We start from the raw sequence: 16996 nt of genomic DNA, 5'->3' as shown, positions 1-16996 counted from the left end.
GACAGTATCATATTCTCCAAAAGGTAGTATTGATTTTTAAAAGATACTTAAGATTAAAAATAATGCTGTTTTTATATTCAAGTTAAACTCTTATTTAAAAGGAATTTTGGTATTCTGAGTCTGATGAAAAAAACATGTTGACTTTTTTTAAAGTTACAGAAAATAAACATGAGGAATTTAGGAATTATTGTAAAATACATTTTTTTAATATCTTTAGTTGTGTATATTTAAAAATATTTCAGTCAAGTGGTGTGATATGCGTCCTAGACAATATTGTTTATTACTGTGGTACTTCATTTAAATGAAATATCAACTTGCATTGATTTTTTTTTAAAGGCATAGATACACCAATTGAGTTTTCCAAAGAATAAAGGGCTATGTCTCTTTTAAAATTAGGATGATATGCAATACACTCAAAGGATAGATTTTAGAAAAATTATTTTACCAAATGGAACAAAATGTATCTATTAAGAGCTCATAATTTATCGTTTTAGAGCTGCCTTATTGGATTTAGTTGATGAAATTTTATTTTTTAAGTGCTTATATCATATAGATTTGAATGACAGCTGTTTTAGTATTAGAATTTTCTTGTTCATTTCTGGAAATTCCTGTTTTTTCAATAGTTCACTTATTTACTTGGCGAAAATAAGTTAACAGTTGACAACATCCAAAGATATTTTTCATTACTTAGTTCAGTTCAGTCACTCAGTCGTGTCCGACTCTTTGCGACCCCGTGGACTGCAGCATGCCAGGCCTCCCTGTCCATCACCAACTCCCGGAGCTTACTCAAACTCATGTCCATTGAGTCGGTGATGCCATCCAACCATCTCAGCCTCTGTCATCCCCTTCTCCTCCCACCTTCAATCTTTCCCAGCATCAGATTCTTTTCCAATAAGTCCTTCACATCAGGTGGCCAAAGTATTGGAGTTTCAACTTCAGCATCAGTCCTTCCAATGAATATTCAGGACTGATTTCCTTTAGGATGGATTGGTTGGATCTCCTTGCAGTCCAAGGGACTCTCAAGAGTCTTCTCCAACACAACAGTTCAAAAGCATCAATACTTTGGCACTCAGCTTTCTTTATAGTCCAACTCTCACATCCATATATGACTACTGGAAAAACCATATAGCTTTGACTAGACGGACCTTTGTTGGCAGAGAAATGTCTCTGCTTTTTAATACGCTGTCTAGGTTGGTCATAGCTTTTCTTCCAAGGAGTAAGTATCTTTTAATTTCATGGCTACAGTCTCTATCTACAGTGACTTTGGACCCCAAGAAAATAAAACCTCTCACTGTTTCCATTGTTTCCTCATCTATTTGCCAGGAAGTGATGGGACCAGATGCCATTATCTTAGTTTTCTGAATGTTGAGTTTTAAGCCAACTTTTTGACTTTCCTCTTTCACTTTCATCAGGAGTCTCTTTAGTTCCTCTTCACTTTCTGGTATAAGGGTGATTTCATCTGCATATCTGAGGTTATTGATATTTCTCCCAGCAATCTTGATTCCAGCTTGTGTTTCATCCAGTCCAGCGTTTCTCATGATGTACTCCACATATATAAGCTAAATAAGCAGGGTGACAATATACAATCTTGACATACTCCTTTCCCCATTTGGAACCAGTCTGTTGTTTCATATTATTGTTTCATTACTAATTCCCCACAAATTCTTCTACTGTGTGTTAATTAGAGAGTGTTTTAAATGAATCTGGTTTTACAATGTCTCAAGCTTTATAGAGTAACATTAATGATTACTTTAATATTTACATTAAGTAATTCAAAATATATCCTTTAGATATCGATGCCCAACATTTTGTGTAAAGTTCCTCAGTCAGGCTTTTTCTCTGAGACATCAAACAAACCCCAAACACCACCACCACCATAAAAAGCACCTTCTAGTTTTCCCTCTTACTGCATGACGTCATTTCTAGTCAGAAAGAAGGAAATCGTCTCTAACGGGACTGTCACCAAATCAGATGTTAATGTGTTAATTTTATCCCCTAAGTGTCTCGAATCCCCATGTCCAGCACCATGTCTCTCATCCAAAACGCTTCTGATTCATTTTCTGACTTAGGAAACACCATCCCCCTTGCTCTCCCGGCTTCCCCGTCCCTGCTTCGTAACCATCCTGTACACCGCCCCCGAGGATATTTTCAAACACATAAGACTGATGCTATCGGTTTCCAGAGTAAGAGGCCTTCAGCGATTCCCAGTTGCTCCTACAATGAGACCAAATTCTCTATCATTACCTCTGCCTTCCTCCACCGCATCCTCTAACACGACTCTCCCTTGACCTCCCTCTTTCTAGTCCTGTGTTCTCGGCTTCCTTCAGTTCCCCCTCCACCCCAGACCTTTGCACACACCTCTGAGCCGTCCTGGCCTTCTGGTCTCCTCCTGCTAAGATCCAGCTCCTCAGACCTCAGCTCAAGTACCGCGTGGCTCCAGGAAGTCCTGGGGGAGATTTTTATGACTGGTTTACACTCAGTATTCTTGAAAATTCTTTGTGGTTTCTAATACTTTTCTTTCAAAGCAACAACTATACCTTATAATAATTGAGTTCATAATATAGGGTCATCATTATTTGGTTAATGTCTATCACCTCCACAACGGGAAGAACAGGTCTGTTCCGTGCATTGATCATCTGGGTGCCCACCACAGAGGGAGTGCATACCCCCCATAGGACCCCCAAAACCGTGGACCCTCTCACCAGAAAAAAGATGAAGATGTAGACACGCCCACAGCACTAATCATCCAGGTGCCCACCACAGAAGGAGTGCACACCCCCTTATAGGAGCCCCAAAAAACCATGGACCCTCTCACCAGAAAAGAAATGAAAATACAGACACACCCACAGCATTTGCCCTACAGTTTTAGGGAGTTGGTTCTCTGACCCTTAATCCTTAAGTGTTCAATCAGACTTTAAAACAATTTCTTAATGTTTAATAATATTAAAACAGTTGATTAACTCACTTGCGTAATTTTTAAGTGATTCTTTTACCAACCAAAAGTGTATACTATAAACTGCAGCTCCATCTTTTTTTTTTTTCCACAGTTCCATCTTTTAAAAAGATCTATTTCTTTAACAAATTGAAAATAAATTTTTCCTTTTCTTCCCATTTATATTTAATACAAGCAAAAGACAACATTCTATTTCTCTTATTATCAGCTTACTAAATATGTGTTTACATGTGTGCTAAGTTGGAGTCCCTTAGGTAAAAGTCTCATTTTGAGAAACAAAAAATCAGTTCTTTGTTAGTAAGCAAAACAAATATATTTAGTCTTCAACAAACCATTAGTAGTTTTCTGTGACCACTGCATATTTATTCTCTAATTAGGTCACTGGTCTAATTAGGTCACATATTCACCTAATTGGTATCAGAGTGAAGGTTTTTATGTACGGACAAGTATTAACACAGCATATAAATTGCTCTGCCATGTTGGAGGCCTTAAAGGGGTTTGCTGCTAAGTCACTTCAGTCGTGTCCAACTCTGTTTGACCCCATAGATGGCAGCCCACCAAGCTCCCCCGTCCCTGGGATTCTCCAGGCAAGAACACTGGAGTGGGTTGCTATTTCCTTCTCCAATGCATGAAAGTGAAAAGTGAAAGTGAAGTCGCTCAGTCGTGTCCAACTCTTCGTGACCCCATGGACTGCAGCCCACCAGGCTTCTCCATCCATGGGGTTTTCCAGGCAAAAGTACTGGAGTGGGGTGCCATTGCTAAAGGGGTTTAGGCTTCAGAAATTCTAAGTCTCCAGGGCTAAGAGCATTTAGTGCTAAGTTTAAGTGCTGCTGCTGCTAAGTCGCTTGAGTCCTGTCCGACTCTGTGCGACCCCATAGATGGCAGCCCACCAGGCTCCTCTGTCCATGGGATTTTCCAGGCAAGAACACTGGAGTGGGGTGCCATTGCCTTCTCCAGTTTAAGTGCTATGTTTAAGTAAAACAGAATTTGATCCAGTAGCCTCAGTACTTAAACATCAAACGTGGTATCTTTTTCCTGGAAGAAAATTAAGTCTACTGTATATCATATGGAAATAGTTCTGGCTGTATTTCACCTTCTTTCGCCTCAAGACCACAGAATTTAGGATTATTTTATAATACATTTATGATGTTACTATTCATTTTACCCGCTTCCTCCCTATTATCTGCTCACAAGAAAAACAATCGGAATTTGCTGCACCATTTTAGAAGTCTGTCTGGTTTATTGTTGTTGGTTTATGTTGTTTTCCCATTTTGTTTGGATCCTTTTCAATAGACTTGATACTTACAATAATCACTTTTCACAGTTCTTATAAATTCTGATCTGAAAGCAGCAGTTTTTAACTGTGTAACTATAAATAATAGGGTAGTTTTCATTTTAGTACTTCAATTTTTAAAAGATTTTTAGGAGTTTACAATTAAAAATTTGAAGTCAGTTGGGAAGGAGGCACTTAGTCTTCTAGGTCCTGCCCTGGGCACCCTCCTGTAATTGCACATGCTCTCCTTCCTCAACTTCTCTCTCTGCTCTTCTGGGGATCCCTCCCCCAGGTCTTCATCTCCACCTCAGACTTCTCTTGTGGTTTCCCCACAACCTACTCAACCTCCTGACTGGGCTTCCCCCAGACAGTCAGGGTCAGTCTGATCCCATCCTATCCCATCCCTCACACACCAGATCCCATCCTATCCCTGCCCCCAATCACATCCTCACAAATAAGTAAATAAATCTTTTTCTTTCTTCAGTATTCTCAGTCTTAGTAAATAATGCCATTCTTTTATTAGTCCATTGATCTGATTTTTCTTCCTTTCACTAAAAGCCCAATACCTTTCCAACATCTCTGGGATCCGTCAGTGCCTTTAATCTGCTGACCTCACCCTGGTCTGGACCACATCCATCCATTACCAGGACCATTACGCATGGACCAGCTGCAAACTGATGTCAAAGCCCCCTTCCTTCTTCCCTTCAATCTCTTTGCCACATTATAGCAGTGTTTCTTCTTTCTAAATGATAAATCTGACACTGCTCAAAACTCTCCAGTAACATTGCCTATTGACACTGAGCCAGCATACAGCAAATGTGTAGGTAAACTTGTCTTTGTGTTTGAAACATCTCCTTACACACCACTCCATATCCCCACTTGTCTAGCTAATTTCTACTCGTCCTCAAGCCTGGACATAAATGTCATCTTCACAGCATCCTGTCCTATGCTTCAGTAGCAGTCTTTATTGCTCATCCAACATAGCATCATCACCTTACCAGTCAGATCATTTTACTTCCCATGCTCTAAACCCTAAGAAAGCAAAGACTGTGTTTGGTTATCACTATGGGGCATAACAGTGCAGTAGTTGGTACACAGTAAACACTGGGCACTAAATAGAATGAATCCTTAGATTAAAAGGAACAGATTTGAGGTCAAAGGTAGAGTTTTAAATAGGCTGATTTTGAATCATCTGAGTGGTAAGTAGGTGGAGATACCAGAGGAATGCTGCCAAGTCGCTTCAGTCATGTCTGACTCTGTGCGACCCCATGGACTGCAGCCTACCAGGCTTCTCCGTCCATGGGATTCTCCAGGCAAGAACACTGGAGTGGGTTGCCATTTCCTTCTCCAACCAGAGGAATATTGGGCACATAATTTTAGAATCCTACAGCACTGATTGGATCTTCAGCTATAGATCTGGGAAGAAACCTCACATTGATGAATGGTTTTTTGGAGCCTTGATGTGGTTGTTACTGCTTAGAGAATTCTCATATCAGGAGGGACGATTGAAAGCCAATGCTGAGGGATGGCCAACATTCAGTCGTTGATAGTCCCATCTGTTTCTCTCTTTGGTTTTGTAACTTCATGCCCTTCTCCAACCTGAAGAATCCACTCAGATTTTTTTTTATAGGAAAAGGGAGAATTTGAATTTGAATTCAATTAAGCAAGTGTGGCGAAGCACCTACTATGCAGTGCCTATCAAGAAGGTTCACAAACCAAGGAGAGCAAGACATGAAACTGCTGAAGGCACTGTTTCTGTCTTTGACATTTGACCTAATATAATTATCTGTTTTATTTTCAGAGTAGTATAAATGGGAGCATGTGATGATTGTTTTCAAACATAAAAGGAAGTTTCTTACTGATATTTTCTGAAGAAGAAAAAAAAAAGGTTTTGTTTCGTTACAGGAATTCCAGACATCTTTTGGCACCAAATCACCAACTAGAATCATATAAACTGTAAGGACAATGTACCTTAAGTAATGTACAACCCAAGTTTTTAGTAGAAATTTACAGAGCATTTTTATGGTGCTTCACGAAGGGGGCAGGTTATCAGCATGTGTGAGGAAGCCAGCCGTGAGCTGCAAAGTAAAACCACATGCACTAAGCATTCCAGAGTGAGCTAATCGACAACAACTGCTTCAAAGTCCTCCCCAAACAATATCTAAGCAACTTTGAAAAGTCACACAGATCGGATGTCCTCCTGACCTCGTTCCTAAACATATGCTTCAAGTGTATTTTCTCATGAGAAGTTGTATGTTTAAGGCAGATAACCAAAAAGCAGAAAGTAGGTTTTGAGGAATGTAAATTATTTGATGGCAGAAGCAGAAGGCATCTGCTTTCGAGCCAACATTTGAATAAAAAGTTATTTAAATGTTGGTATGCCATTAAGCAGCTTCACTGAAGATGGGAATGAAAAAAGAATTGCTAAATCCATGGGTTTCCCGTGGACATCTTGGAGTTAGAACCAAAGAAACAGTGCATGTTCATTCATGCTGACAGAAGAAGCGGCTCAGTCTGGGCGCTAAACTTCCTTTCCTCATTCTTGTGTACAAGAACCACATTATTTAAAATTCCATATTGCCATCTTAAAAAGAAACAGCCATTCTATTTTTTTGTTATTTTATAAGGAAATTAAGCATACAGATTAGCAAAACTGCTACAGATATGTTGGAGTTCAAGTAAATGTTTCCTAAAATTGTCTTTTACTGCAAAAGGCACTTAATCCTAAGTAAACTGCAGCAGTGGAGTGAAACTTGGGAGGATTATTTTGCACTGCTGACAGGGATAGTTCCTCCATTAATTAAACAGAACACTAGCAGTCTGAAGGATTCATTTATTACATTCATATGCATTTAACAAGTGGAACGCAATTTGTTTTGAATCTTTAGCTAAGTAGTATTTGGCAAGAACAGTTGTTGGAAATCAGGTTTTTTCCAGATGTGGGAAAAGAACTCGACCAATACCAGTTATCAGAAGTTTCTTTAAGAATAACATTTGCCTTCAGAAGAAAATTAATGCATCTATTAGACATAACACTTTTTTCCGACTTAAGGTACTGATCATGTCCACAAGTTTTATTCATTAATTCTAAAACTCCTGAATTGGCATTTTTATTTTAACTGTATTACTGTATGTACATTTTATGTATAAAAACATGTAAAATGAATTCAATATCAGATGTCCTAATAAGGACCTGCTGTCTTCCCAGACCTAACTTAAGTTCCATAACCTCTTGATACCTGGCCATATGGTTAATATACTCAGTTGAAAGGTTAAAAATAAACCCTCAATTTTCCTCTTTCCCATTTGGAGGATGATTTGTTTAAATGTTGTGTAGTTTTTCTATTGGATTTTGCAGTTATTAGTCTTTAAGCCGTGTTGGTGGCTCAGGCGGTAAAGCGTCTGCCTACAGTGCGGGAGACCTAGGTTTGATCCCTGGGTTGGGAAGATCCCTGGAGAAGGAAATGGCAACCCACTCCAGTACTCTTGCCTGGAGAATCCCATGGACAGAGGAGCCTGGTGGGCTACAGTTCATGGGGTCACAAAGAGTCGGACATGACTGAGCAACTTCATTTCACTTTCTCTGCAGTTATTAGCCATGCTTTCTGGGGCTACACATTGTGTCTACGTTTAATTAACAGGCTCAAAGTTGGAATATTTAAATTAAATCCGGTAGTGAGATACTAGTCTCTGAAGAAAAACTGGTCATATTTTGAGATAAAAGGATGTTGTAAAGAAAGGCATTTTTTGTGTGTGTCATATCTGTAGCTAAATATTCAAACATTCTTTAGAATTTGGTACTAACCTGTAATCCAGGATCTTCTCAAAAAAGGAAATCCTATACAATGGCACCCCACTCCAGTACTTGCCTGGAAAATCCCATAGACGGAGGAGCCTGGTAGGCTGCAGTCCATGGGGTCGCTAAGAGTCAGGCACGACTGAGCACTTCCCTTTCACTTTTCACTTTTCTGCATTGGAGAAGGAAATGGCAACCCACTCCAGTGTTCTTGCCTGGAGAGTCCCAGGGACAGGGGAGCCTAGTAGGCTGCCGTGTATGGGGTCACACAGAGTTGGACACGACTGAAGCGACTTAGCAGCAGCAGCATACCTTTATCTTACATAGCCTGCAAGAGAAGTAGAAAAAGGAATTGTTGCTTTACAACTGTTGCTACGCTGGGGTAAACAACCTATTGTTTAAAGCTTTATTTGAAGTCCATTCTTGTTGGTGGGAATGGACCATTAAATATTCTTATTAAAGAATTCCAGTTGATAACAAATGAGGACCTCTCAGTTGGAAATGTTTGTCATTTCCTCCTATTACAGTTTTACTGAATACGCAATCAAAAAAGTTTTTTCAATTTCCATCCATGTTTAAATGCCATCTTTATGTAAATTCTTTTCATCTTCTCAAACCCGTGACTCTTAATGAAAGGCATATACTGATAGTATAGCATCAATCCCCATGGTGAGTTTTAGATGCCAAATTATATACAAGCTAAACATCCATTGTTCAAGAACAATTCACTGTATGACATCAAACTATTTTGGGAAACTCATGTCCAAAATATCAAATTATAATTATCATCATCAATTAGTATTTACTAGGCATATGTATATTCATAGAATTATTAGCTAAAACTGAACACAGTGCATAAACTTTGCACTCTATGAGTTTAAATTTAAAGTAGAAAGTACTGTTGTGCACACATTAAACAATCTGACGATAGTACAAAGATTTTTATTGTATTAAAGTATAAAGAATCTATTGTTTGAAACACTAATATGTTTGGCTACACCTTAACTCTTTTGAAAGAAAATTATAGTCACTGTGTGGGTTTCAGCCGTTATGTAAATAGCAGGCAAAGATTCCATAAAGGAATTAAACTGCAGGTTCGTGTTTACCAGCAGCATTTATGGTAAATTATTTGGTATGTTTATAATTCTAACCTAATCTCATTATACATATACAGAGATTTATTTTCCAAATTCGCTCTTATTACTTAACTATGGTTTTCAGTCATTGATTGATGAAACTGTTATCTTCAGCTGACATAGGTACAATTACTCATTAATGCCCACACCTACAGCACATCTCAGTGAATGTTTCTAATTTTTCTAAAGTTGATGGATGATTATAACTAATTATCAAAAATCTTTCTCCTTTTAATATTGGTCAGAGCCATCTTTCTCCGGGCCCTTAAATTGTTTCCACATTGGCACAAGTCAAGTAGAGAATTAAGGAAACCACTTGAAAACTCTCAGGTCAAAATTTGGAGGTGGAAAATGTGTTTCAAGAGAAGAAAAGGTGTTTTACTTTAATTTTCAGCCTATTTCTTCCTTTTGATCAAATTAACTTAATTCACCTGGCCAATTACCTACGTAGACTCAAACAAGAAACATTCCTATAATATCAATAATTAAATTTTTATTTCCCTTATTTATAAATAATTTCTTCTCCTAAACTCCTCCACAGTTCTAATGCTTATGAAAATGTTTAATTTACAGGAAATACACAGTTCTCTGTAGTGACTTTTTTTTTTGGTGCCCCTTCACCTGTCCTTTTATCCTTATAGCTAGTCTATTCACCAACCAGAATCCCTTCCACCCTTTGAAAGTATAGGGCCAGGCTTACTTCACTGGGAACATGCTTCTCAATGTGCATTTTACTGATCTCTGTCTCACCAGAACAGACTTCTGTTCCCTGGTACACACCTGGTGCTTTGGGGTGGGTCCTGATTGTGGACATTATCCACCCAGGAATGGCTGAAGTCTGTACGTGATCACTGATCATGCTCCTTTACTGTGCCGTCTCCCCTTTGGAGGTCATGCCAGGGTGGAACCTGGTTTTGCAATAATCATTGAATGGAAGACGGATGCAGCTGACCTCTGGGGGTGGGAAACCATCATGTACTCTTCTGCAATAGCTGTTATCTCAAATGGGGCCTTATCCTTCACTGTCAGGCCTTGTTCTGCCTTGTGTCACTTGAGATAATGCCAGATCTTGCAGTGTTTTTTATATGCAGAAATGCCCTTGTGGTCTGAAATGTCTGATCCCTCCCGCCCCAATCATATGAGGCAACCTTTATTGTTTCTCCATCCCCACCTGATCCTGCCCTTTGACCCCTGCCTGCTACAGCCCACAGAGCTGCCTTGTTACCCAGTTATCTCCACTCAGTCCTTATCACACTTGAGGACGTGTGACCCTGTGACCACACAGGGTCCTCTTCCCTCCACTCAACAGTACCCTATCCTGGTTCTCCACGTCAGGTCATAATTCTTCCCAGGCGTGTTTACTAGTTCATGTATCTTTCTTCATCTTTTACATGTTCCCTGTTGCCCAGGTTTCTATTATTAGACATGTTCTGTTTTCATTCAGAATGATCTCACCAAGTAATGTCATCAGTGTCCAAGACTTTAATTCCAATCTTAATACCAATGGCCTTTAAGTGGCTCTCCTAAGCTCTGGGTACATATATCTGGGTACAGAAGAATTAGACATAAATTCTTAGGTTTTTGTGAGCTGACCTATACATCTTCCTATCATTTCCACTATGACAGGGTTTAATTAATTTGTAAATATAAAAATTAAATAAAATTAAATGAGTTTAGAAAATGCTTATTTTCTAAACCACTTTATATTTTTTCTACAATGCTGTTTCCTAATGTAGGATCCAGAGATGTTATAAGAAGTAGAAAAACTATAGTATATATAGATAGTACAGAATTATATTCTCTTAAAATAATTAGGCATAGTGCAAAAGATTTCTGCCAATGTGGTATTTTACCAAAAAAAAAAAAAGAGGTTTCCTCCAAACTACATAGACAAATGTCTTTTTAGAGAAGAAACTGGTCAAAATTATAATACTAGGATATGTTGAGATCGTATGTTGAGATTTCTCTGCAGAATAGAAAGTACTCTGGAAAATATCTAAATTCTTGAGAATGTGTGGAAATAACTCACATCTACAGAGCAATCAAAATATGTATCACAATCATGTACATGAGCTTATATAATTTTTAAAACAGTCCCATGAATTAATGGGTGAAATGTTGTCCTGTATTGACTGATTTTAAAAGAAATACTCAGCTTCGAGAAGCTTAAATGACTTTTCCAAGATCACACAACTTATAAGTGTGGTTGCTGATAAAGTGCCCTCTCTGTATGTGAGCCTGTGCCCAAACTCCTCCCAAGGCACTGATGCTAAGAAAGTAGCTGAAGTTTTACATGAATATATAATAAGTACATTTCAAGTGAAGAAAATGTACATTTATTATTTAGGTATTTCTGTATTTCATTCTTCAAACTTCATTTCAATAAATCTCCCTCTAGGCGTGAACAAAATGGACAACTAATTCTATTCCCTAAATATTTGCCATGATCTTTAATGGTTGCCATGAAATTACAGCAGAAGATGGATTCACAAGGCTCTAGAGTGTTGTCTTTTTTAGCACTACTCAAACATCCATAAAGATACCAAGTAACACATGGTGTAACTGTACTTAAAATACTATAAACTGATAGTTTCAAGCAGGTAATGGCCAGGATTTCGCTTTTACCATTATTCAGTTCAGTTCAGTCGCTCAATCCTGTCTGATTCTTTGCGACCCCATGAATCGCAGCACACCAGGCCTACCTGTCCATCACCAACTCCCGGAGTTCACTCAGACTCACATCCATCAAGTCAGTGATGCCATCCAGCCATCTCATCCTCTGTCGTCCCTTTCTCCTCCTGCCCCCAATCCCTCCCAGCATCAGAGTCTTTTCCAATGAATCAACTCTTCGCATGAGGTGGCCAAAGTACTGGAGTTTCAGCTTTAGCATCACTCCTTCCAAAGAACACCCAGGGCTGATCTCCTTTAGAATGGACTGGTTGGATCTCCTTGCAGTCCAAGAGACTCTCAGGAGTCTTCTCCAACACCACAGTTCAAAAGCATCAATTCTTCAGCGCTCAGCTTTCTTCACAGTCCAACTCTCGCATCCATACATGACCACTGGAAAAACCATAGCCTTGACTAAACGGACCTTTGTTAGCAAAGTAATGTCTCTGCTTTTCAATATGCTATCTAGGTTGGTCATAACTTTTCTTCCAAGGAGTAAGCGTCTTTTAATTTCATGGCTGCAGTCACCATCTGCAGTAATTTTGGAGCCCCAAAAAATAAAGTCTGACACTGTTTCCCCATCTATTTCCCCTGAAGTGATGGGACCAGATGCTGTGATCTTCGTTTTCTGAATGTTGAGCTTTAAGGCAACTTTTTCACTCTCCTCTTTCACTTTCATCAAGAGGCTCTTTAGTTCCTCTTCACTTTCTGCCATAAGGGTGGTGTCATCTGCATATCTGAGGTTATTGATATTTCTCCCAGCAATCTTGATTCCAGCTTGTGCTTCTTCCAGTCCAGCGTTTCTCATGATGTACTCTGCATATAAGTTAAATAAGCAGGGTGACAATATACAGCCTTGACGTACTCCTTTTCCTATTTGGAACCAGTCTGTATTATTACTGATCATAATTTAGATTTTAAGAAACTTTGGGATTTAAATCCTTAGTTTAAATTAATCACTAATTTACTTGTATATTCAACTTAAAACATTGTTTTTGTGGAAGGAAGAGAAAAACTGAACTTCTCCATTAATAAGGCATTCAGAATAAGATTTTAAACAAAATTTGAGACTCTAATCCACCCTCACGTATGATGTCCTACCCTATTCTACACTTATATTTTCATAATGCTTTTGTAAAAACAGCAGAAATGATACTTTATCTATTAATGAATGTATCTTTCTTTTAAACGTAATAAACTCATTAGATATATCAGAAAATATAAAGCTAGTTTGAAGTTGAAATTTCATTTGGAATGAAAATCAATTTTACACCTAGGTATTTTATGTGTGTGTACTCAGGTTATAGAAAATAAGACTTAACCAAACATTTCCAGGTTTTGTGGCCAATAGCTTTGCTCTTACACCACAAAGATATTTATATCTGTGCCATTTTTTAACCCCCTGGAATAATCAAAGACTGAAACAATCCTTTCTTCCTTGAACACATTGGTCTGTCACATCTCTAATCATTAGTTGGTTATCAAAATTCTAATATGCTTAAAAATAGGGGCATGAGATAAGCACATGGACTGTTTACTGTTCTAATACAGGATATTGATTCGACACAAAACAGTTTTTACTTGTAATCATAAAAAACTTCAGCATCCTGCATACATTACATGGCACTCCCTAATCATGAAGAGTTAAGCTCGCTCTTTTTGGGCTCCAACATTTACCACAGAAATGCTTTACAGTATCTATATAATTTTTCTTCTTTTTGTCCCTTCTTTGTAGTTGTTTGAAATTACAGTGCCTCTCTCTCAAGGCCCCAAACCAGTAACAATCAGTTTTGCCAATCACACCTCCTGCCGATGCATGTCTAAGCTGGATGTTTACAGACAAGTCCATTCAATTATTAGACGCTCCCTGCCAGCAGCACTACCACAGTGAGTATGACTTTGATCTGCTTTTTTCTGCATCCTCTACTAACATAAAATTACTTCCAAGTAAACACAGGTGATTAAAAGAATTTTTGTGAAATGTGCTATATTTCTCTATCAAATAAAACAAGACAAATTTGAAAATGCACGGTGAACATAAAATTAAACTGAAACAGGAAAACCTATGTTATAGACAAAATAGCTTACCATATAAAGTAAGTATTTGTCTGTGGAAAGACACAGATGCCACCAACATTTAACACTCATACAATCAGGTGTGCAAATTCATAGATGGATGTCAAAACTAAAAACATTTGAGTCTTAAGATTTTTGGCCCAAAACAAAAAGTAAATATGAATATATTATTTTATATCTTTTATAGCAAATTCAGTTGCCTTTCTTCCATCTCAATTAGTTTTTCACAACATATCAATTCATATTATTTCAGCAAGGATTGGATATTGAAATATTAATACTTTAAAAATTTTTTCTTAATATTATTTCATATTCACTCTCAAAGAAACATTTGTTATTCAACATAATTTCCCATCCTATTTTTTAGTTGGTTTTATGGTTTAGCATATACGGCACTATATGCTTCATTAGATCTTATAAAGAGCCTGGATAGAGCATAATGGATTGACTCTGTGAACAGTTTATAACGAATTGTTACGCATTGCCACCTGAGGCCTAGGAACTTTCTATCCCCAAATGAGAACCCAGAACTTTGTTCTTTAGGACGGCCAGGGCATATAGCACAGGCATGTAAAGAAACCTTGTATAACTCCAACATTTATAATAAAAGTATAAATAAATTGATGAGTAAACATATGCATCACCAAAAACTTTTCTAGGAACCTTCCCTTTTAGGGGACTTGACCATAAGCGTGATGTGCTAATGGCATCCCCTGCTGCATCTCTTTGTGCTGCTTTACTTAGTGTGAGAGGTGGAAGTCCTTACCTTTCCAGAGACACTTTAGGTAAAACTCTTGGGTAGCCTACTTTGACTGACAGAAAGGAAAAGATCTTACAGGCATCTGTGAATAAATTCACACTGATGGAAGTACAGACAATGGCTCCCTGAAGTAGTAGAGAGATTTCATTCACACAGTCCTGGGAATTCTAGTCACTTGTATCCCTTGGCAAGTCATCTAATCTAAGCACTTCAGTCATAATTTCTGTGCTAATGGTTTCGAGAATTACAATGCAAGATCTGAGCATTTTGCTGATTATATTAATTATAGTTAATATTTTATCGAAGTCCCTTTTATATGCATGCATGCACTTCACTCCTGTCTGACTCTGCAACCCCATGGACTATAGCCCACCAGGCCCCTCTGTCCATGGGATTCTCCAAGCAAGAGTACTAGAGTGGGTTGCCATTTCCTCTTCAGGGGATCTTCCCCACCCAAGGATTGAACCCACATCTCGTACATCCCCTGCATTGGTAGGCAGGTTCTTTACCACTGCTGCTGCTGCTGCTGCTAAGTTGCTTCAGTCGTGTCTGACTGTGCAACCCCATAGACGGCAGCCCACTAGGCTCCTCTGTCCCTGGGATTCTCCAGGCAAGAATACTGGAGTGGGTTGCCATTTCCTTCTCCAGTGCCACCCTTTTATATAACTGTGTTTATTTATAATCATATTAGATGTAATAGGTACAGAATCAAAGATTTATTATGTCTGTTTATTTACCTCTACATTATTCATAGTAATGATCTTTCACAAATTCTTTGAGGTCTTGGAATCACACAGTTGTCACTAATTACTTCTTTTCCTTGTATCATATCCAAATGCTATTGATTATTTTGGGGGAGAGGGGAGACAGCCACTCCAGCCTAAACTGACCATTTCATTTCCATCATTGCCATCCCATCTACTTCTTTCTGCATGGATTTCTGATTTAATGAAGTGGTTTAAGTACTGTCTTTCTTGTACCAAATATGTCTCCAGTTGCTGAGTAATGTCACAAGTTAGCTTTAAAAGGCATCATTTCATTCACCTGACCAGAATCCTTTGGTGACTTTCAACTTCCCAAAGAACTGGACACCGATTTTCCACCTCTGTCATCTGGCATCAGCCTTCCTTTCTTGTTTTGCTTCCCATTCTTCTCCAAGTCTGTGTTTCACAAAGTCTGATTCCCTGAAGACCAAGTTCATTTCCTGCTCTGTATCTTGTTTCTATTCTGGCCTAGCTTAAAATAAATGTCCTTTCTTTTCTGCCTTTCCAAAGTCCTATCCATTTCTCAGAGTTCAGGTGGTGGTCTTTCTCCTGCCCCTGTCTTGTCCAAGCATCACAGGTACCTTTTGCTTCTTGAATACCCACAGCAATGACTGTATTTACTCTGTCCTTGCACAGATTTTTAGGGCTCTGTAAAAGTTGCATGTGAAACTGGTTTGTGAGATTATTTTAGGCAGGTTTATGTGTTCTATAATGTCCAGCTCATAACACTTAAGAATCACTGAGCCATGCCTACTTCAGGTCCGAGCAGACATTGTCTTGCTTAATGCTCACCAAAACATCTATGAAGCTGGTGGTAGGATTAGCCTTATTTTACCGATGAAGCAGATAATCACACCCCAAACTTGGGGACTGTAAACACATATACTACACTCATCAACAAATGCTTGCTAAATAACTTACTCATCTGTATATATCTCATAGCATTTGTGTATTTTATTCATTTCTTCATCATTACTTGCACACTGCATGCTGTTCGAGGTCAAGAAGAGAGAAAAAGAGCAAAAAGATCTTGGGTCTTGGGGTAAACCAGAGCTGAATGAGGTCTGCCACTAATTAGCGTTTTAAGATTGGGCATTTCATGTCTCTGAATTTCAGTTTGCTTATATATAAAATGTAAAGATATAAAAAGGGTTGAAGGAAATGCGGCATACTTCTACTGTGCTGAGAATGGTGTCTAGCATCTGAGAGATAGTCATTAAGGGGCAGATTTATTATCATCATGAAGATTCATGTTGAATTCATTTCCTTGTCTCTGTGTTTTTCAGTGAGTTTTACTGCATAAAATTAAGAATTGTATTTTATATTCCAAGCCAGTACACACAAAACTGTGTGTATAGCAATATCTAATTATGTATATGGCATCACCGACTACATGGACATAAGTTCGCTCTGGGAGTTGGTGATAGACAGGGAGGCCTGGCGTGCTGCAGTCCATGGGGACAAAGAGTCAGACACGACTGAGAGACTGAACTGAACTGAGCTGTGTATATATGTTTGTGATATTCATAATATATATAAAATTTTAAAGTAGATGTCTGTATTACTTTACC

General features: G+C 38.4%; 1 protein-coding gene across 3 annotated transcripts in view; it reads left to right on the top strand.

The window, feature by feature from the left end:
- VEGFC (vascular endothelial growth factor C) overlaps nucleotides 1-16996 on the top strand; it is an 84692-nt gene that overhangs the window by 59101 nt on the left and 8595 nt on the right. For all 3 annotated transcript variants that reach the window (XM_086381057.1, XM_086381059.1, XM_086381058.1), the window contains exon 4: nucleotides 13561-13712. In XM_086381057.1, the coding sequence (XP_086237183.1) occupies nucleotides 13561-13712 (152 nt within the window). The remainder of the gene's footprint in view (nucleotides 1-13560; nucleotides 13713-16996) is intronic.

This window comes from Bos grunniens, chromosome 27, assembly GCF_055505025.1.
Source record: "Bos grunniens cultivar Pamir isolate PY7600 chromosome 27, Bosgru_T2T1.0, whole genome shotgun sequence".
Lineage (NCBI taxonomy): Eukaryota > Metazoa > Chordata > Mammalia > Artiodactyla > Bovidae > Bos > Bos grunniens.
The sequence above is the reverse complement of the archived record's forward strand: the minus strand, read 5'-3'. Positions and strand labels throughout refer to the sequence as shown.